Source organism: Hylobates moloch, unplaced genomic scaffold, assembly GCF_009828535.3.
Source record: "Hylobates moloch isolate HMO894 unplaced genomic scaffold, HMol_V3 SCAFFOLD_20, whole genome shotgun sequence".
NCBI lineage: Eukaryota > Metazoa > Chordata > Mammalia > Primates > Hylobatidae > Hylobates > Hylobates moloch.
This window is the reverse complement of record NW_026652295.1, coordinates 29,493,679-29,516,427: the sequence shown is the minus strand read 5'-3', so window position 1 is coordinate 29,516,427 and position 22,749 is coordinate 29,493,679. Positions and strand designations below refer to the sequence as shown.

At 45.0% G+C, this 22,749-nt stretch overlaps 1 protein-coding gene across 1 annotated transcript; it reads right to left on the bottom strand.

The window, feature by feature from the left end:
* Positions 1 to 939: 939 nt before the first annotated feature.
* MUC22 (mucin 22) lies at positions 940 to 21,546 on the bottom strand. Its single transcript, XM_032140510.1, has 4 exons — positions 21,477 to 21,546; positions 5,869 to 9,303; positions 3,393 to 3,778; positions 940 to 1,206 (listed from the first exon to the last, which is right to left on the bottom strand). Exons 1-4 carry the CDS (start codon positions 21,544 to 21,546, stop codon positions 940 to 942), a joined length of 4,158 nt encoding a protein of 1,385 aa, XP_031996401.1.
* Between the last annotated feature and the right edge of the window lie 1,203 nt (positions 21,547 to 22,749).

Genomic DNA, 22,749 nt, shown 5'->3' with positions numbered 1-22,749 from the left:
CTTAAGTATCTAAGTATCTTTGCCTACCTCAAGGTCACCAAGATATTTTCTGAGGATTAAATGATGACCTTTTTTTTTTTTTTTTGAGACAGTCTTCCTCTGTCACCCAGGCTGGAGTGCAGTGGCACAATCTCGGCTCACTGCAACCTCCACCTGCCAGATTCAACCGATTCTCCTGCCTCAGCATCCTGAGTAGCTGGATTACAGGCTCTCACCACCACACCCAGCTAATTTTTGTATCTTTTTTAGTAGAGACGGGGTTTCACCATGTTGGCCAGGCTGGTCTCAAACTCCTGATCTCAAGTGATCCACCCGCGTTGGCCTCCCAAAGTGCTGGGATTACAGGCATAAGCCACCACACCCAGCCAAATGATGACATGTTTAAAGGCTCCTAGGATAGTCAGTGGTACATAATAAGCACTCAAAAAAAAAAAAAAAAAAAACAAACTGAAAGAACAAACAGGAAAACGAATAAGCGTGTGGCCCTGATAATACATTCATTATGTTTTGTTTCTTAGACATGTCTTGGTAATATTTATAGCACCATGAGGAAACACAGGGATGAGAAACGTTGACCCTGATGTGGCGGGAAATGGGAGAGAAGATGTCCTGAGGGTGGTTGTTGTGACTCCCAACGACAGAGGCTGAGACTCAGGAAAAACTCACAGAAGCTTTGACTCGAAGTCCCCTCCAAGCCAGTCAAAGTCTCTGTAGTCCTTTTGCTTGTTCTTTTCTTGACCTAGTCCATGTCCATCTCCATGGATCACATCCTGGGAACATTCCTATGCTCCATTTTAATTATTTCATGATCATTTTTATTTCTTCTCCGTGACCCCCTCCCACCCATAATATGTTTTGATACCCAATCTATGGCCACAGCCATCTTGTCCTGCCATGACCTCCTTGGTGGCTTCCTCTGTGATCCACTCCATGGTCTCCTCAGTGGCCTCCTCCATGTCTGTAATGCCCACTATGATTCACTCTGTAGCCATCTCCATGGATGTGGCTCAGTCCATGGCCCACTCCATATCCAAAGCCATGTGTTCCTCCATGTCCCATTTCAAGTTCTCCTCCACGAACCAGTGCATTTCCCAGGCTGTGGAATGTCCCAGAGCCCAGGCCCAAGTCCAGGTCCAGACCAAGGCCATGCCTGTGGCCATGGGGGTAATAAACACCACAATTTCTCAGGGGGAAGAAAAGGTATCTCTAAAAGAAAAAAATAAATATATTGATAAATGAAAATTAAGTCTCCTCTCCCTAATCACCATACATGCCTGTTTCACCCATGTCAGATTTTCACTTTTCCAAACTGCCCATTTTCTCTTCTCTTTACCACCATCCTTACTATGATCTCTGTCTCTGTCTCTCTTTCTCCTTGTTCTTTTACTCTTTCTCCATCTCAGAAAATAAGCTTCCCTGTTACCTTATTAACATATCATCTTTATGTGAATACTCAGGCCCTTGCTCTGCAGATCATAAGGTTATGTGTTTTTGGACTTTTAAGACAAAGGTAAATCCATACCCCTGTGTGAAAGGCACAGAGACTCACTTGACAGACAGTCTTTCTCTTTATTAGTCAGCTAAGAAATCTCAGAACAGGTATGTGGAATTGAGAGCCCTGGAAAGCTGTCTACACAGAGCCTTGAGATTATAGGCATGAACTCCAGAATCCAACCAACCTGGGTTAGAGTCTTATATCTGCCACTCACTACATGTGCTGGGGCAAATAGCTAAGATCATGAAACTCCAGATCCCTCACTTGTAAGATGAATATAATATGGCCACAGGATTGTAGACCAGATTAAATGACATTATGCATTTTAAACATTCAGCCTTGAGCCTAGCACGTAGTAAAAACTCAATGTTCACTTTTGTTATTCTCTCTTGATCTTGCAAATGAAATAATAAAGTAATTTAGGGATTAATTCTTAGATGCTGGTATTTATTATGTAGCCCACATATGGAGAGAGGCTGAGAATTCTAAAATGAAGAACCTCAGCAAATTGACTTTATTATCCAAACCTTTTGTGACTTCCGTATTTTTCATTTTGTCCATTTTTACCAGTGGTATGCTGTCCAACACTTAATAACAGGCTCTCCGAGGGAAAAGTGCTTATTTGTAGTGTTTGACAATTGCTGTGGTGTAAATATTTCCAACACAGCGTATTTTAAGCTACCAGTGTCACACCACTCAGCTCAGAATTGGGAAGAACTGCACAATCTCTTGTGGGCCAGGATGAGCCATCTCCAGCACACCACTGATTTATACTCTGCTTCACCCCTCAAATGGGAACTTACCCACAGGATCACAAGAAAACAGGAAGAACATCAATAAATGTGAAATCAATGTAAGAAAAATATGTATTCAAAGAACAATCAAGACCAGAGAGCAGAGATGGAGTGGGAGGTCAGAGAGTAACATTCACAGGCCGTGCAAGGAATTGCTGTGAGGACCAGAAATTTGTCATACATGAGACAATTGGAAGCCCGCATTTTGGATGGCTGAACGTTTTTATGCTTCTTTCTTTCTTTTCTCTATTTCTCTCTTTCCTTCTTTCTTTTTTCTTTCTCTTTCTCAGTTTCTCTTTCTTTCTTTCTTTTTCTTTCTTTCTCTTTTTCTTTCTTTCTCTGTCTCTTCTTCCTTCCTTCCTTCCTTCCTTCCTCTCTCTTTTCTTCCTTCCTTTCCTTCCTTCTTTCCTTTCTTTCTCTCTCTCTCTCTTTCTTCCTCCCTCCCTCCCTCCTTTCTTTCTTTCTTTCTTTCTTTCTTTCTTTCTTTCTTTCTTTCTTTCTTTTTCTTTCTTTTTCTTTCTTTCGAGACAGGATCTTTCTCTGTCACCCAGGCTGGAGTGCAGTGGCGCGATCTCTGCTCACTGCAACCTCCATCTCCCAGGTACAAGCGATTCTCGTGCCTCAGCCTCCAAAGTAGCTGGGACTACAAGTCCATGCTACCACTCTTGACTAATTTTTATATTTTTAGTAAAGACAAGTTTCACCATGTTAGCCAGGCTGGTCTCAAATGCCTGGACTCAAGTGATCTGCCCACCTTGGCCTTCCAAAGTGCTGGGATTACAGGCGTGAGCCACTGCACCCAGCTGCTTCTTGCTTTCTTTATGTTTATGTCCTCTTTGTTCTCTCTCAGTAATTCCCTTGTTCTGTCAGTATTTCCCTTCACTTTGGCCCCAACTCCATCTTTTCCCTCCTCTTTTTCTGCTTTGCTTCTCACTTTCTCTGACTTAAGCATTCTCTCTGGTCCTTATATCAAGGTGATTCTTTCCTTCTGAGCGCACCAACTTACTCCCCTTTCTCATTCTGGATTTTTCCAAAGCACTGCTGACATGATTCCCCCCTGCCTTCTCGCCAGGCTCCTCTATGAACCCACCCTGGGTACTCACCAGACAAAAACTCAGTCCTACTGACAATCCAACACCAGCCACAACTGCAGCCAGGGAAATGAGGATGATAGCCCAGGGCTGTAAATATCCACTTGGTTTGATCACGTTTGTGGGTGTGTGGCTCATGCTAACTGTGTTTGTGCCCGTGGACACCGGGCCTGTTTCCTGGGAGGTGCTGCTGGTTGGCTCACGGGTGCATCGCGTGGTGGTCCTGACGCCGGGCGCTGAGGTGGTAGATGATGCCCCCATAGTGGATGTACCCAGGCCAGAGGTGTTTGGGACTATTCCTGGCACAGTATGGCTGGCAGCAGAGGCCGTGGAGTCCATTCCAGGGGCCATGGTGACAGAGCTGGAGGCAGTGGGTCTGGTTCCAGTGGTTCTGGTGCCTATGAAACAGGTCACACAAGATGATGCATTTGTAGCAGAGATGATTAAAGGGGAATGGGGGTGCTTAGAGCAGAGGAGGGTGAATCTAACAAACCTGTGGTGGAGGTGGCTCAGGAGAGGCGTAGTGGGGGAGGAGAGATGGTAGAAAGCGATTCTGCTGTGGCCATGTCCCCAGAATGGAGGTGGGTGTCGTACAGAGAAGGATGTAGAATGTGTCATCTGGTGGAGTTGGTGATGGAGGAGGCAGAAGTTTGAGGAAATGTGATCGTGATGGGTTCAGAAGTGGAAGATCTATTTGACTTCAGAAGTGGCCACCCAAATAGAAGAGGGCGGGCTGATAAAAAGGAATGAATTAACAGCATTTGCAGTGACCTGGATGAGATTGAAGACTATTATTCTAAGTGAAGTAACTCACGAATGGAAAACCGAACATCGTATGTTCTCACTGATACGCGGGAGCTAAGCTATGAAAATATGAAGACATAAGAATGATGCAATGGACTTTGGGGACTTTGGGGAAAGAGTGGGAGGGGGCGAGGGATAAAAGACTTCAAATATGGTGCAGTGTATACTGCTAGGGTGATGGGTGCACCAAAATCTCACAAATCACCACTAAAGAACTTATTCATATAACCAAATACCACCTGTATCCCAATAACTTATGGAAAAAAATTGAAAATAAATAAATCAAAGCAGATCAAATAAGTGGGTGGGCTGGTATACAAAGCGGCAGGCCCTGCTTCTCTTGTGACTGTGATCACTGAGTGTAAGGAGGGAGCTGGAGGAGGAGATGACAGAATTGGATTCACTCATGGGCATGCCAGTGGCAGTGGCTGGGACAGAGGTGACGTCATCTACCACACTGTGGTGGTCAGCAAAGGTGAGGTGAGTGTGCTTGGGCAGATGTGGGAGGACCTGACCCAAGTGGAGAAGGCTGCTCACAGGGACAAGAGAGGGTGGGCTCAGACAGGTGCGAGCAAGAATCAACACAGCAGAGGCGGTGGTGGCGGCTTAGGTAGCGATGGGTGGGCCTAGGTCAGAAGTGGTTAAAATGGGATCACAAACAGCACCAGTCATGAGAATAGAAGTGAGTGCGCTTAGAACCAAGAGGATAGAATCAGATGTAACCGGCTTGCTGATGGCAAGTGCCAGAGAATGAACAAAATTGTTTAGTCTCAGACTGGAGCAAAGGTTGCCAAATTTTTTCTGTAAAGGTCCAAACAGCAAATACTTTAGGCTTTTGCACCAGGGTGTCTCTGTTGCAAATACACTGAAAAGTGGAAAAGCAGCTGGAGACAAACCGTAAATGAATGGGCATGACTATGTTCCAGTAAAACTTTACAAAACCAGGTAACAGGTGAGACTTGACCCATGAAACGTGGTCTACCAGCCTCTGGACTAGGGTCAATATATTGATAGGAGGTGGTGGTGTCACAGATGGTGGGTTGAATAGAGATAATCTACTTGGCACCGAAGTGGGAGCATTTCACAAAACTGTGATGGGCCAGCAGAGTTGAGGTGGGCTTGCTGGAGGAAGACGTGACAGATATGATGCACTTGTCGTTTATTATATTGTGGTTCTGATTGTAATGGAAGTGGTGGGCAGTTAAAAAAAAAAAAAGAGGTGAGACCAGAGTAGAGGCAATTAGGATTCTAGAAGAGGAATTTTTGTTTTCTGAGATGGAGTCTTGCTCTGTCGCCCAGGCTGGAGTGCAGTGGCACGATCTCTGCTCACTGCAAGCTCCGCCTCCCGGATTCACACCATTCTCCTGCCTTAGCCTCCCAAGTAGCTGAGACTACAGGCATGTGCCACCACGCCCAGCTAATTTTTTGTATTTTTAGTAGAGATGGGGTTTCACTGTGTTAGCCAGGATGGTCTCGATCTCCTGACCTCATGATTCGCTCGCCTTGGCCTCCCAAAGTGCTGGGATTACAGGCGTGAGCCACCACGCCCAGCCTAGAAGAGGAAATTATATCTGTGTGCTGGCTTGACTTGAACCAAGGAAGAGATGATAGAAACATGTGAAAAGCTGGTGGTTGCCACTGGAGTTAAAATGTGCGGGCTCAAAGAAGACAGGGGGGTTAGTACCTGATACAGCTGTATTGGTGATGGGCTCAATAGAAATGTCAGTGGCCTTGGTGGGTACAAAAGTGGTGGCAGAGATAGTGGTGGAGGCTGCAGTGGCTCCAGAAGCTGTGATAGAGATTGTGGTGGTCTCAGAACCTGTGAGGGAAGTTGCAGTGGGCTCAAAGCTTGCAGTGGAAGCTAAGGTTGTCTCAGAGCTTATGATGAAGACAGTGTTGGTCTCAGAGCCTGCACTGGAGGGTGTGGAGGTCTCAGAACCTGTGGTACAGGCTGTGGTGGTCTCAGAGCCTGCAGTGGAGGCTGTGGTGGTCTCAGAGCCTTCAGTAGAGGTGGTGATGGCCTCAGAGCCTGCAGTAGAGGATGTGGTGGTCTCAGAACCTGTGGTAGAAGCTGTAGTGGCCTCAGAGCCTTCAGTAGAGGTGGTGGTAGTCTTAGAGCCTGTGGTATAGGCTGTTGTGGTCTCAGAGCCTGCGGTAGAGGCGGTGGTGATCCCAGAGCCTGTGGTGGAGACTGTGGTGGTCTCCAAATCTGTAGTAGAAGCTGTGGTGGTCTCAGAGCCCGTGGTAGAGATCGTGGTGGTCTCAGAGCCTTCAGTAGAGGTGGTGATAGTCTCAGAGCCTGTGGTATAGACTGTTGTGGTCTCAGAGCCTGCAATAGTGACTGTAGTGGTCTCAGAACCTTCAGTAGAGGTGATGGTAGTCTCAGAGCCTGTGGTAGAGACCGTGGTGGTCTCAGAGCCTGTGGTGGAGACTGTAGTGGTCTCAGAGCCTGCAGTAGAGACTGTGGTGGTCTCGGAGCCTGCAGTAGAGGCTGTGGTGGTCTCAAAGCCCATAGTAGTGACTATAGTGGTCTCAGAGCCTTTAGCAGAGACTGTGGTGGTCTCAGAGCCTGTGGTAGAAACTGTAGTGGTCTCAAAGCCTTCAGTAGAGGCTGTGGTAGTCTCAGAGCCTTCAGTAGAGGTGGTGGTAGTCTCAGAGTCTGCAGTAGAGGCTGTGGTGGTCTCAGAGCCTGTGGTATAGACTGTTGTGGCCTCAGAGCCTTCAGTAAAGTTGGTAGTGGTCTCAGAGCCCGCTGTAGAGGCTGGGATGGTCTTAGAGCCTGCAGTGGAGATTGTGGTGGTCTCAGAGCCTGTGGTAGAGGCTATGGTGGTCTCAGAGTTTTCAGTGAAGACTGTGGTCATTTTAGAGCTTTCAGTGGAGACCTTGGTGGTCTCAGAGCCTATGGTAGAGGCCATAGTGGTCTCAGAGCCCATGGTGGAAGCCTTGGTAGTCTCAGAGCTTGTAGTAGAGGCTGTGGCAGTCTCAGAGCCTTCAGTAGAGGCTGTGGTGGTCTCAGAGCCTGTGGTAGAATCTGTGGTAGTCTCAGAACCCATGGTGGAGGCTGTGGTGGTCTCAGGGCCTGTATTAGAGGCTGTGGTGGTCTCAGAGCCTGTGGTGGTCTCAGAGCCTGCAGCAAAGACTGTGGTCATCTCAGAGCTTGCAGTGGAGACCTTGGTGGTCTCAGGGCCTATGGTAGAGGCCATAGTGGTCTCAGAGCCCATGGTGGATGCCATAGTGGTCTCAGAGCCTGTAATAGAGGCTGTGGTTGTCTCAAACCCTGTAGTAGAGGCTGAGGTACTCTCAGAATCTTCAGTAGATACTGTGTTGGTTTCAGAATCTTCAGTAGAGGCTGCGGTGGTCTCAGAGCCTGCAGTAGAGGCTGCAGTGGTCTCAGAGCCTGCAATGGAGACTGTGGTCTCAGAGCCTGTGGTTGAGACTGTGGTGGTCTCAGAGCCCATGGTGGAGGCTGCAGTGGTCTCAGAATGTGCAGTAGAGGCTGTTGTGGTCTCAGAGTCTGCAGTAGAGGCTGTGGTGGTCTCAGAGCCTGTGGTATAGACTGTTGTGGTAGAGGCTGTTGTGGCCTCAGAGCCTTCAGTAAAGGTGATGGTGGTCTCAGAGCCCATGGTGGAGACTGTGGTGGTCTCAGAGCCTTCAGTGAAGACTGTGGTGGTCTCAGAGCCTGCAGTGAAGACTGTGGTCATCTCAGAGCTTGCAGTGGAGACCTTGGTGGTCTCAAAGCCTGTGGTAGAGGCTTCAGTGGTCTCAGAGCTCATGGTGGATGCCATGGTGGTCTCAGAGCCTGTAATAGAGGCTGCAGTGGTCTCAGAATCTGCAGTAGAGGCTGTGGTGGTCTCAGAGCCTGTGGTAGAAGCCATGGTGGTTCCAGAGCCTGAAGTTGAGACTGTGGTGGTCTCAGAGCCTGCAGTAGAGGTTATGGTGGTCTCAGAGCCCATGGTGGAGACTGTGGTGGTCTCAGAGCCTGCAGTAGAGATTGTGGTGATCTCAGAGCTTGCAGTAGAGTTTGTGGTGGTCTCTGAGCCCATGTTGGAGACCATGGTGGTCTCAGTGCCTGTGGTAGAGATTGTAGTGGTCTCAGAGCCTGCAGTGGAGATGGTGGTGGTGTCAGCGCCTGCCGTAGAAGCTGTGGTGGTCTCAGAGCCTGCACTAGAGACTGTGGTGGTCTCAGATCCTGCCATGGAGGTGGTGGTGATCTCAGAACCTGAAATAGAGACTATGGTGGTCTGAGAGCCTGTGGGGGAGGGGGTGGTGGTCTCAGAACCTGCTGTAGAGGCTGTGGTGGTCTCAGAGGCTTTAACCAGGACTGTAATGGTCTCAGAGCCTGGGGTAGAGGCTGTGGTGCTGTTAGAGCCTGCAGTGGGGGCCATAGTGGTCTCAGAGCTCATGCTGGATGCCGTGATCACCTTGGAGTCTGCAGTTGAGGTTGTGGTGGCCTCAGAGCCTGCTGTGGAGGTGGAGGTTGTGGTGGTATCAGAACCTGCAGTAGATGCTCTGGTGGTTTCAGAGCCTGTGCTAGAGACTTTAGTGGCCTCAGAGCCTGCAGTGGTGGTGGTGGTGGTCTCAGAGCCTGTGGTGGAGACTGTGGTGGTCTCAGAGCCTGCGGTGGAGACTGTGGTGGTCTCAGAGCCTGTGGTGGATGCCATGGTGGTCTCAGAAATTATGGAGGAGGCCATCGTTGTCTCAGAGCCTGCAGTGGAGGTTGTGCTTGAGGCCATGGTAGTCTCAGGGACTGTAGTGGAGGCTGTAGTAGAGGTTGTTGTGGTCTCAGAGACTGCGGTGGAGGCCACGATAGTTTCAGAGCCTGCAGTGGAGGCTGTGGTTGTGTCAGAGCGAGTGGTGAAGGTCCTAGTGGAGGCTATAGTAGTCCCTGAGTCTGTGGTGGAGGCCGTGTTGATCTCAGATCCTGTGGTGAAGGCTGCAGTAGAAGCCATGGTGGAGGCCGAGGTTGTCTCAGAGCCTGTGGTAGAGTCTGTGGTGATCTTAGAGCCTGTAGTTAAGGCCATAGTAGAGCCCATGGTGGAGGCCATGGTGGTCTCAGAGCCTGTGATGGAGGCTGTGGTGGTGTCAGAGCCTTTTGTGAAGGCTGTGGTTTTCTCAGAGCCTGAGGTGGAGGACAAATAAGGTGGTGGGAATGGATTAAGGATGAATTTGCAGGTTTAGTATAGTGTTACTTTAACATATACTCAGTACTGCTTATTCATTTATCTATTCAGATATTGAGGGCTTAATATGTACCTGGTATTTTACTAAACTGGGCATACTCCTGTCAGCAAAAGAGATATGGGCTTATAATTTAGTAAAGAAGAGAGATACAACATAAAAAAATAAATACACATTGGCTTAAGTGCTGTTAAAGAAAGCAGTGGTGCTGCTTTAGATACTAGAGTCAGAAAAGGTCTCTCTGAGGAATTGACATATGAACTGAGATCTGAAGGAAAAGAAGGCAGCCATTTGGGCGAGGCATGGTGGCTCACGCCTGTAATCCCAGCACTTTGGGAGGCCAAGGCAGGCGGATCACCTGAGGTCGGGAGTTCAAGACCAGCCTGACCAACATGGAGAAACCCCATCTCTACTAAAAATACAAAATTAGCCAGGCGTGGTGGCGCATGCCTATAATCCCAGCTATTCAGGAGGCTGAGGCAGGAGAATCACTTGAACCCGGAAGGCGGAGGTTGCAGTGAGCCAAGATTGCACCACTGCATTCCAGCCTGGTCAACAAGAGTGAAACTCCATCTTAAAAAAAAAAAAAGAAGGCAGCAATTTGAAAGGCCAGGAGAAGGACATCACAGATCGATAGCATAAGTACAAATACCCTGAGTTGTTAATGAGCTCGATGTGATTCATGAATAGATAGGAGACCAGGGTGGCTGGAATGTAGTTATTGAAGGAGAAAACAAGGCTGTAGAGAGACCTTTTCTAACCATAATCTCTGAAGCAGGACCCCTGCCTTATTAACAGCACATAACCCAAAGGTGTGTTTACATTCTTTATATTCTAAACTCTCTTCGTTACAAGAACGTAAGCCCACATTTCTTTTTTTTTTTTTTTTTGGAGACGGAGTCTCGCTCTGTCGCCCAGGCTGGAGTGTTTTGAGACGGAGTCTCGCTCTGTCGCCCAGGCTGGAGTGCAGTGGCGCAATCTCGGCTCACTGCAAGCTCCGCCTCCCGGGTTCACGCCATTCTCCTGCCTCAGCCTCTCCGAGTAGCTGGGACTACAGGCGCCCGCCACCACGCCCGGCTAATTTTTTGTATTTTTAGTAGAGACGGGGTTTCACCGTGGTCTCGATTTCCTGACCTCGTGATCCGCCCGCCTCGGCCTCCCAAAGTGCTGGGATTACAAGCGTGAGCCACCGCGCCCAGCCGAGCCCACATTTCTTTTGCTGACAGGGGTATGCTCAGAGTTTAGCAAAATACCATGGTAGAAGGTTAAATTTCATCTCAAATACAATGAGGACCCACTGGAATAACATACTCTGGTTAATTTTTCTTTGTTTTTATTTTGAAAAAAAATCACAAATTCTTTTGTAACAAGTATAACACAAAGAACCCTTTTCCCTGAATCATTCTGGAGTTACTTGGTAACCTGATGTCTCATTATCCTTCAATACTTTATATATTCTCATACAGAACCATAATACAGCCATCAAGATGAAGAAATTCACATGAATATATTGCTGCCACCTGATTTTTAGATCCCTTTCAAGTTTTGTTAGTTGTTCTGATAATGTCTTTAACAGTAAACCAGTTCAATTCAGAATCATGTGTTGCTTTTCGTTGTTCTGTCTCTTTAGTCTTCTTCAGTCTGGTGCAGTTCTTCAGTCTTCCTTTGATCTTCATAACTTTTAACCTTTGAAGATTACAGGTCAATTATTTTATAGAATTTTCCTTAAACTGAGTTTTTGTAATGTTTCATCATAATTAGGCTCATGTTATTAATCTTTGCCAGGAAAACCACTGAAGTGATGTTGTATTCTTCTCTTTGCATACTATCGGGTGACAGATAATATCAATGTGTCCCATCATTGATGATGTTCTCTTGGATTACTTGATTAAGAAGGTGTATCCAGGCTGGTTTTTCTCCCTTTGTAGTTAATAAATATTGTGTTATGATTATAATTATGAAATGTCTCTCTTTATTCCTAATAATATATCTCTTCTTAAGCCTATTTTGTCTGTTATTGAAATAGTCACTCGATTTTTTTTTTAAATTGTTGTTAGCATGGCTAACATACAGTATGGCCATATTGTTCTTCTTCTTATTTTTACCCTATTGTTTACCCTATTTGTAGTTATAGTTAGTTAAAATTTATTTCTTGGTTGAATATTATTTATTTGGGGCTTTCTTTTTTAACCAATGTGTGAATGTCTGCCTTTTAATTGTGGTGTCTGAACCATATACATTTAATGTAATTATAAATATGTTGGGTCTGAGTCTTTTTTAGAGACAGAGTCTTGCTCTGTTACTCAAGCTGTAATGCAGTGGCACAATCACGGCTCACTGCAGCCTTGACTTTCTAAGCTCAAGAAATCCTCCTGCCTCAGCCTCCAAACTATCTAGGATCACAGGCACAAGTCATGATGCCTGGCTAATTACTTTTTAGTTTTTATTTTTTGTAAAGATGGGGTCTTCCTATGTTGCCTGGGCTTGTCTCGAACTCCTGGGCTCGAGTAATCTTCCTACCTCAGCCCCAAAAAGTGCTGGAATTACAAGTGTGAACCACTGTAGCTGGCCCCGAATTTAATAGTCTTCGTATTTGTTTTCTATTTTTCTCATCTGGTCTTCTTTCCTTTTCCTCCATTTTTCGCCTACTTTTTTTTTTTTTTATTTAACCCAGTATTTTTATTTTTTGTTTTTTGTTTTGTTTTGTTTTGTTTTTTGAGACAGTCTTGTTCTGTCACTCAGGCTGGAGTGCAGTGTTGGGATCTCAGCTCACTGCAAATTCCACTTCCCAGGTTCAAATGATTCTCTTGCCTCGGCCTCCTGAGTAGCTGGAACCACAGGCGTGCACCACCATGCCCAGCTAATATTTGTATTTTTAGTAGAGACAGGGTTTCACCATGTTGCCCAGGCTGGTCTCTAACTCCTGGCCTCAAGTGATCCACCTGCCTTGGCCTCCCAAAGGGCTGGGATTACAGGCATGAGCCGCTGCACCTGGCCCTGAGTCATTTTTGACCCCATTTTATTTCCACCATTAGCTTATTAAATATCATTCTTATTTGTGTGCCATTGCTCTAGGATTTACGATATACACCTTTAATTTATCACTGTCTACCTCCCAGTGAGCTCATTCCTCTTCATGTAAGGGCGTGAGAGTCCTAACACAGTACACTTCCATTTCCTTCTTCTATCCCTTGTACCACTGTTGTCATACATTTTATGTCTACATATGTTATAAGCCTCATAATTCATTGTTATTCAAGTATATTATCTTTTGAGAAGAATTTAAATGAAAAAAATCTTTTATTTTTACCCATATATTTATCGTTTCCAGCACACTTCATTCCTTTGCATAGATCTAAATTTTTTCTTCCTGAAGAACCTTCTTTTACATTTTTAAAAAATGTCAGTCTTGCCGGACGTGGTGACTCACGCCTGTAATCCCAGCACTTTGGGAGGCAGAGGCAGGCAGATCACTGGGAGTTTGATACCAGCCTGACCAAAATGGAGAAACCCCATCTCTACTAAAAATACAAAATTAGCCAGGCATGGTGGCGCATGCCTCTAATCCCAGCTACTCGGGAGGCTGAGGCAGATGAATCGCTTGAACCCGGGAGGCAGAGGTTGCAGTGAGCCAAGATCGCACCATTGCACTCCAGCCTGGGGCAACAAGAGCGAAACTCCGTATCAAAAAAAAAAAAAAAAAAAAGTCGATCTCCAGGAGGCAGTGTCTTCCAGTTTTTGCTTGTCTAGAAAAGCCTTCATCTTCATATTGAAAATATTTTTACTCCATGTAATTCTAGGTTGATAGAGTATTTTTTCTTTCAGTATTTTAATGATATTGCTTCTTTATCTTCTGGTTGTCACGGTTTTTCACAGGAAGTCTGTTATCATGCTTGTCTTTGCTCCTCTGTATACAATGTGTCTTTTCTTTTCTAGCTGGTTCTAGGATTTCCCATTTATCACTGATTTTTAGTTATTTGATTACATTGTACTTTGGTATGATTTTTTAAAGTTTATTTTGCTTAATATTTGTTGAGTTCTTGGGATCTGTGAGTTTATAGTTTTCATCAAATTTGATTTTTCAGCTACTATTTCTTTAAACATGTTTTCGGTTCCCTGTTTTTCTGGAACTTCAGTTACACATATTGTAGACAAAACATTGTCTCACAAAATCACTGGTATTCTATTCATTTATTTTCAGCCCATACTCCCTCCACCTCAAACTCCCTCTTACCCTCACAAGAATCTGACAAAACATGCCAGGCTGCCACTCTGTGGAGAAGTCCACTTCATCCAATTTAGTTTCTTTTTTGAGATGGCGTCTTGCTCTGTCACCCAGGCTGGAGTGCAGTGGTGCGATCTCAGCTCACTGCAAATTCCACCTCCCAGGTTCAAGGTATTCTCCCACCTCAGCCTCCTGAGTAGCTGGAAATACAGGCATGCGCACACCCAGCTAATTTTTGTATTTTTAGTAGAAACAGAATTTCACCATGTTGGCCAGGCTGGCCTTGAACTCCTGACCTCAGGTGATCTGCCCACCTCAGCCTCCCAAAGTGCTGGGATTACAGGCGTGAACCACTGCACCCCACCCCAGTTTAGTTTCTTATATCCTTCTGGGCCACTGCGTTTCCCCTCCTGTCCAACCCTGATATCTGCTTTGCTCTGCCTCACCTCATGATGTGGGACTTAATCATTCAGGAAGGGAAGAGAAAGTAGAAAACAAAACTGATTTATGTTTTTAAAAGATCACACTCAGCCTGCTGTGTGAAAACTGGCATGTAGGAGGGCAAGAGTGAAAACACAAAATTAATTAAGAGCAGTAATTTTTGCTTGAACTAGGATGGTAGCAGGGGAGATACATTTCAGTGGATGAATACAAGCTATGTTTTGAAACTAGAAAAGTAGAACCAATAGAAAGTGTTGAAAGGCTGCATGTGGTGGATGACAGGAAAAGAAGTCAAGAACAACTTCTAGCTTTGGGGCTTATGCAAAGAGTTGGAAATTAGTTCTATTTACCTGAATGAATAGGGAGGAAGTGGAGGTTGGAAATATTAGAGATTTTGAACTTTTTGTGCCCATTAGATATCCAGGAGACTGTTTGTTGGCAGTTAGAAACCTGCACTTAGTTCTCAGAGGAGAAATCAAAACAAAGGCATAAAACTGGAAGTCATTTAAATATACATTGTATTTAAAGCTTGAGGCTGACTGAGATCACTTGTCTGGGAGAGTATAGTTGGAGAAGAGGGCACTGGACCAAGCTCTGGCTACTCCATCATTCAGATAGAGGAGGAGAGGCGAATGAATGAGACTGAGCAGCAGCATCCAGTAAGGTAGAAAGAAAACTCTAAAAAGTGAATCAAGGAAGTCAAGAGAATAGAGAGGCTCTAGAAAAATATGGAAGTTAGCTGAATTGATTTTTGCAGAGAGATCAAGTAAGATATGGCCTGGGCCATGTCCGTTGGATTCAGAGGCAATATGGAAGTGAGTTTAGTTTATTGAAAACAGATTTGCATGATGGGGTAGCCCCCAATTGGAATGAATAAAAGGATAAATAAGTATATATGGAGGCTTACGGATTTCATAGAAGAATAAAAAGTAGAGAAATATCAAAAGACATACCTCCACAAGGACAAAGGATGGAGAGATGACAACAGCAGAGGAGATATTAAAAAAATTTTTTTAAAGATAATAGCAGGAGGATGAGTGGTAACTCTCCAACACAACAGAGAAAGCTTCAACATACAGGTCTCCATTGGGGGTGAGAGTAAGTCAACTACTGGTAAATTATTAATTCTGTGGAATCCTGGAAAGATTCAGGAGTTGCAGCTAGGCTCCTCCGAAGATTTGGGTGTGGCCTGTGACTAAATACAGGAAGGATGATTGAAATGCAATGTAGCTAGGGACTGTCTCTCAGCTCCAGATCCCTCCTTCCACTCAAGGAGTTGGATGAATACACCTCTCTCCCTTATAACAGCTTAGGGTTTTATCTCTGGAGGTATTGAAACCAAAGAAACTCTAGACCAGTGATCCCAGGCACTGCTGAGGGCAGGAGTGAAAGGTTTTACTGAAACTATGCGATTAAGGAAATGCTTACACCCTGAACTGTAAAACCCTCATTACCTCTTCCCTTACTCATCTTCCAGCACTTCAGCAGCTGTGCTAGTATGCTCTAGAACAGGATCTGGAGAATTCTTCTTGTGGAAAGAAATTAGCCAACACTAGATACTGACATTTTGAGGATCTTCCCATCAAAACTGCCACATCTCTACTAAGTTACCCTAAAGCTAAGTCCACCAGTTGACAGGCTCTACCCCTGCACAGAAAGCTTCCAGGCATCATATTAGTGCCTCACTCTCAAATGCAAAGGACATTCTGGGATTACCAGATATTTGAGAAAAATCTCTAGCTTGAAATACAGAGACCAAAACAAATATCCCTATGAATCAAAGCCAGAGAGAACTGAGACAATGCAAATAGCAAAACCAACTTCAAATGTCGTCAGCAATACAAGAGAAAGTATAGCACCCACGAAAAAAACAAAAACAAATAAGACATGCCATTTTAAAAATGGTTGTAGAGAAAAAAAAAAGATCTCTTTGAAATAAAAAAAAAAACTCAAAATTCACTAGAAGGATTTGAAGACTTTAGAAGCTGAGGAAATCTCCCCAAAAGAAAAATAAAATGACAGAGTTGGAAGACAGAAGAAGAAATATAAGAAAATTAGAGCGTCAGCCCAGGAGGTCAAATATCCAAATTATAAAATTTTTCAGAAAGACAGAACAGAGAAAATGGACGAGAGGCAATTATCAAAGAAAAAAATGCAATAAAATTTTCCAGAACTGACTCATATAACTTTCTAGTGTACAAATTCCTAGCACAATGAAAGAATCCATACTATAACACCATATCATGAGATTTTAGAACAGTAGTTTAAAAAATCTGAAATCCTCCAGAAGAAAAAAAAATGGGTCTCTTACAAGAGATCAGTAATCTAAATATCAGACTTCACAATCTAGAATCTAGAAACAGTGGATCAATGCCTTTAAAATCCTGAGAAAAATCATATCCATCCTAGAATTCTATAACCAGCTAAACTATGAGTCAAATGTGAGGGTGGAATAAGACATTTTCAGACATATAAGGTCTATGGACACCTGGGCTCATTTTTCTCTTCTTCCTGGGCACATGGCTAAGTTAAATTTCTCATCCTCTCTTGTAGCTAGGTAGAGCTACATGTCTAAGCCCTAGTCAGAGGGGGCCCCTAAAGGGAAGGAATACATATTAATTTCCACTTCATTTCTTTAAGAGTAAATACCTATTCCTTGATGTCTGTTGTATATATATTTTTATTTTCTGTATATTATCATGTTTTGACATCTTAACAAACTTTTCTAACTAGGGAGAGACAGCACCTTCCAGGGCTAGCCAATTCTTAGAAGTAGCAATGGGCCCAGCCAGGAGCATGAGCTGATATGCAAACTAACCATTCCAGAGCCACAGCTGCTCCATCTGGCCCATATACTCCAGGAAACAATATTTATCTGCCTTAGTCATTCCAAAGCCAAGTACCAGGCAACTAGGTAGTAATCAGCTATATAGCTCGAAGAACACAGGAATTATTCAAACCAGCCAATCCTAAACTGTTCACCCTGCCTTTCCTTGCCTTTCCCACAGAAACCCCAATAAAAGGAAAGAACTAAACCTTTCCTTCACTCCTGTCTTCTGCCTCCTGACTACCTTGGTGTCTTTCTTAGGTGGTCCGGCATGGCAGTGTCATGCCTCCTGTCTCTAGGGCCTGTGAGCCTCTCCTTTTGTGGCTGCACCTTGACTGACTGTATCATAAAATAAGACAAAATACTGTTTTTCTGCCCTCTCCTTGGGCTGAAATGATGATGACACTGGAAACCATATGTTGAAGATGGAAGAGCCATATTCACCCAGGATCCCTGAATGCCTGCATGGAGCAGAGCTCCCACTATCCTATAATACTTACCTTAGGACTGGTACAAGGGAGAAAAATAAACTTGTTTTTCAAAGACACTTTCGGGATCTCCTTGTTACAGCAGCTTAGCATTACCCTAACAGTGCATAAGGTTTTAAAATAATTTCCCACCATAAACTCTCTCTCTCAGGAAGCTTCTAGAGAAAGTGATGCTCCAAGATGGAAAAATAAAGCCAGAAAAAAGATAAGAATTTACAAGGGAAAAAAGGGAATTTCCAGAATGTTGCTGAATACAAATTGCAGGACAAGAGACCTAGCAAGCAACCAGTACTGGTTGGACAGAGGCTTCCAAATGGGATTGCTCAAGGGAAAAAAGTGAAACTGATAGATTGCCTCATGTGTATTGAAAAGACAGAGATACTTCTGGTGGAGGTTTTGGGATGAATTAATTATATATATGAAGAAAACTATGTAAATTTTAAAAATGAGGCTATTATTAATATCTAGAAAAACAAAAATTACAAGAACGGATGGTCATCACAATGCAATTATATGACCCAGTTATAAATGTTACTAGAGGTAACATTTATAGTTATCATAATGTAGACACTAAATGCTAGTTTAACACCAAAAATTTGATACAGTCATTTGGAGAGAATTGTGAGCGGGAATGTGAGACAGTAAGTGTGCAGGGGGAGTGGTCTAACCTAAATCTTTCTTTTCATTAGAAGGAAGACAATAAATCATGCCCAAAGCAGGAAAAAAAAAAAAAAAAAACCTCAACCAACAAAAAAGTAATGGTAGTAAGAGAATTTATGGCCGGGTGCAATGGCTCACGCCTGTAATCCCAGTGCTTTGGAAAGCTGAGGTGAGAGGATCCCTTGAGCCCGGGAGTACCAGGCTGCAGTGAGCTATGATGGTGTCTCTGCACTCCAGCCTGGGTGACAGAGTGAGATCCTGTCTCTAAATAAATAGATAAATGCAGTATGAAGGTAAATGCCAACAGGAGCCCTGGGAAGCAGGACTCAGAGTAAGAAGCAATCGGGGAAAGGGAATCAGGGGCTGAAGTTTTATGAGAAGCCTTGTAGGACTACAAGTATTTCTTTTTCAGAGCTACTTACATTCATTACCTAATACAATAAAATAAACAAGTGAGTGGGAGGTGAGAAGTGACATAGCAAGTGTGGGGAAGTCCTTCAAGAATGGGGGTGAGGGGCCAGGCGCGGTGGCTCACACCTGTAATCTCAGCACCTTAGGAGGCCGAGGTGGGTAGATTGTCTGAGCTCAGGAGTTCAAGACCAGCCTGGGCAACACAATGAAACCCCGTCTCTACTAAAATACAAAAAATTAGCTGGGCGTGGCAGTGTGTGCCTGTAGTCCCAGCTACTCGGGAAGCTGAGGCAGGAGAATCGCTTGAACCTGGGAGGCAGAGGTTGCAGTGAGCCAAGATTGCGGCATTGCACTATAGCCTGGGCAACAGAGCGAGACTCCATCTCCAAAAAAAAAAAAAAAGAAGAAGAAGAATGGGGGTGAAGAGGAGAGTGGAGGGAGAGGTGGTGGCTGAGGAGTGATGTGGGGACATTAGGATGGACATCATTCAGTGTTTGGTCCAGGGACATCTGGGATCACACTGTCTGAGGAACCCACACCATCCCACCAAGCTTATTGAATCAAGATCTTGCTTGGTGGGGTGTCAGGGCCTGGAAACCCAAGTTTCTAATCATCTCCTTGGATGATACTTGTGCATACAGAACTGAGCTTGTTTGGATGCCGATGGAAAGGACCCAAGAAAGGTAAAGTGAGATGGGAGGGGAAGGAGAAATGCACTGAGCAAAGCCACCGAGACAGCAGGAGGGTGAGAAGGCGCCCAGCATTCAGATGGAGGAGTTGGTCCTTGCTAATCCACTGTAATGGGGCTAGAAGAGACACAGTTGGTCACTTTATAGATCTAGTGGTGGGAAAAGAGGAGGGGCCTTTCAGTCCTTGCATGCTTGCTCCCTTTTGTAAGGAAATATTATTTAAGTCTATGTTTTACAGTAGACCAAGGGTTCCACGGGGGCCAAGACCATGGCGTTTCCCACTCCATTCCTCACCATGGCCTAGCACGCAGCAGTGCCTGGCCCAGAGGAGGAGCTCTATAAATGTTTGTTGAATGACTACATGAATGACAGTTTCTTCTGAGGTAAGGGGACTCTTGTTTAAAATCAGACAGATAGGACTGGAGTTCGGGATTAGGACAGGTGATGGGCAGATCTGGAAGGCATGGGTAGGTAGAGAACAGTTGAAGCATTCAGGATGAAGGCAACAGGAAAGAGAAGAAAAAGAACACTGAGGGAAGTGCTGAAACGGGCGAGGGAGCGAATCTGGAGTGGGGTGCAGGAAACAGATGCATACTGAGGAAGAAGGGGGAAGCACTCCAAATCCTCCACATCATCCAACCTAGACCTTCTCTTTCAACCGCACCTCCTGCTTCTTGATGAGCCATCGTACAGTAAAGGCAATGGAATGGATGAGCCAGTTAACCTGGTGTCTCATAATTAGGGAAGATATGTTGATGTAAGAAATCAAAAACTGGAGTGAACAGAACTGTCTCAGACAGCCCATTGGAATCACACGGAGCCCAGTTCACTTCTCCCCTGGGCTATTTCCTTTCACAGCCATTGCTGATCCAATGCCAGAGCCAACCCCTCAGTGGCTGAACTCCAGTTTGTTTCTACCAGGGAAATTCTCAGGGGACTATACATGGATTTGGAATCAGGCAGCCTCCGAAGAAGGGTTGAAGCAAAAAATAAAAAAACAGTAGATGTTGGTGTAGATGCAGTGATCAGGGAACACTTCTACACTGCTAGTGGGAATGTAAACTAGTACAGTCACTATGGAAAACAGTGTGGAGATTTCTTAAAGAACTAAAAGTAGAACCACCATTTGATCCAGCAATCCCACTACTGGGTATCTACCCAGAAGAAAAGAAGTCATTATACAAAAAAGATACTTGCACACACGTTTATAGCAGCACAATTCACAATTGCAAAGTCATGGAACCCAAATGCCCATCAATCAACGAACAGGTGGATAAAGAAACTGGCATATATATACGATGGAATACTACTCAGCCATAAAAAGGAACGAATTAATGGCATTTGCAGCAATCTGAATGAGACTGGAGACTATTATTCTAAGTCAAGTAACTCAGGAATGGAAAACCAAACATCGTATGTTCTCACTGATATATGGGAGCTAAGCTGTGAGGACTCAAAGGCATGAGAATGATACAATGGACTTTGGGCACTAGGGAGGATGGACGGGGGAGGCATAAGAGATAAAAGACTACAAATAGGGTGGGTGCTGTGTATACTGCTCGGTGATGGGTGCACCAAAATCTCACAAATCACCACTAAAGAACTTATGTAACCAAATATCACCTGTACCCCAATAACCTATGGGAAAAAAAAAGAAGGATTGAAGGATTTTTACTTGACTTTAGACTGAGATCCTGGTTTTAATTTGGAATTAAGAATGCTATTGGAACTAGAATTTTCCAGTTAAAAACAAAACTTTTATCCATGATACAAAGGAAAGTAAAAGTCTCGGCCGGGTGTGGTGGCTCATGCTTGTAATCCCAGCACTTTGGGAGGCCGAGGCGGGCGGATCACGAGGTCAGGAGATCGAGACCATCCTGGCTAACACAGTGAAACCCCGTCTCTACTAAAAATACAAAAACAAAAAAACAAACAAACAAAAAACCCAGATGTGGTGGTGGTGGCGGGTGCCTGTAGTCCCAGCTACTCTGGAGGCTGAGGCAGGAGAATGGCATGAACCTGGGAGGCAGAGCTTGCAGTGAGCAGAGATCACGCCACTGCACTCCAGCCTGGGCAACAGAGTGAAAAAAAAAAGTCTCACCCCCGCCATTTCCCCAGCACCGCCACACCACCCCACAACTTGTGCTCACAGCCACAGCTGGGGGAGACTAATACAGATTTGCTTCTAAGATAGCATCAGAGTCATGGTCAGTGGAATTGGGATCAGTACTGGCTTTTGCAGAAATGGGCCAAAAAAAAAAAGAATCATCGTTTCTGGAAGAAGAGTCATGCCTGGGCAGGGGATCCCCCATCTCCTTCAGGCTTTATGTGGCCTCCATGCCCCTCTCCCTCCTTAACTGCTAAGTCACTTACTGGGTCCCAGAAGTCCAAAGAGAAGCAGCCACAGGAAGCAGAAGGCAGGAGAGATGTTTCCTCTTCTCATCTCCAAATGATGCACATAAAAGTTGTCATTTAGATGCCTGGGTTCCAAAGGAAGGATAGGCCAAAGAGGCGGAGAGACAAGGGGCAAACCCCCTGGGCCTTGATAGAAAATAAAGTTGCACAAAAAGACCCAAAGGCCAGCCAGTGCCAGGGTAAGCCTTGTAGGCAGGTGGGATGGTTGGGGGGAGCCCCCGAATTGCTCCACAGTTTGGCTTCTTATTTTTCTTCTTTTTTCCTCACAAGCGTGTCTGTGGCATTTATAGCTGATACTGAGTAGGGGAGGCCAGAGCTTTGGGTCCTCCCTGCCCAGGGAGGGGCATCTCCGCACTGTGCTTTCTGCAGGGCCATTTGGAGAGATGTACCCTACAGGAATCAAGGTGGAGGAGAGAGCCGAGTCGGCAAGACCAGAGGGCGCACACATGAGGAGGGGCAGGGAGGGAGGCAGAATGAGGGGATCAAACTTGTCGGAGTGGAAGGGACCCACCCTTTGAACCAGAGCTGACCTGAAACCTGTTTTCCCTGGGTATGCCTCATTTTCAAAGCAGGAGGCCTTTGTAGAAGAAAGAAGAGAAGAGAAGAAAAGGAAATAAATGGATGGTAAAGGTCAATAGCAGTCTATCTGGGGGAAGCTGGGGATTTGGAGGGTGAGAAGAGCAACAGGACACACGCCCGGCTTTCTCCAGAGTGCTCCTTCCCAGCTGCAGAGCAGCACGTGGCTGTGTGAGTGATACACTCCACTCCCTGTGAGCTCTCCAAGGGTGGGGAAAGTGGACACTGAGTGAGTCTCATTTCTAGTATCAAGCAGAAGTGAGTAGGGAAGAGGATGGGGCATGGAACTACCCATTTCCCTGAGTCAATCTTTGGCAATGGCTCTTAAGCATAGGTCAGGGACCCTAACTCACCTGGGTCCCTATTTCTAGGCTCACAACTAGCAGTTGATTGAAATTTACCCCGTGTAACTCAGATATGCAAGGAAAAATGTAGTTTGGCTTGCCATAACTCACCCAACTCAGTTTTCAGACTCTTTCGCACCCATGGCAGGGAAGGCTGGGGCTGGAAATGAGGATATGGCTTTAAGCTTGCCAAATATTAGTGATTAAATTTCATTTTCTTTTTAAAGTGTTTCTTTCGGAGGGCATACTGTATGGTTCTAATTATATGAAAGTCAAGTACAGGGAAAAATCAACTGATGATGATTGAAGTC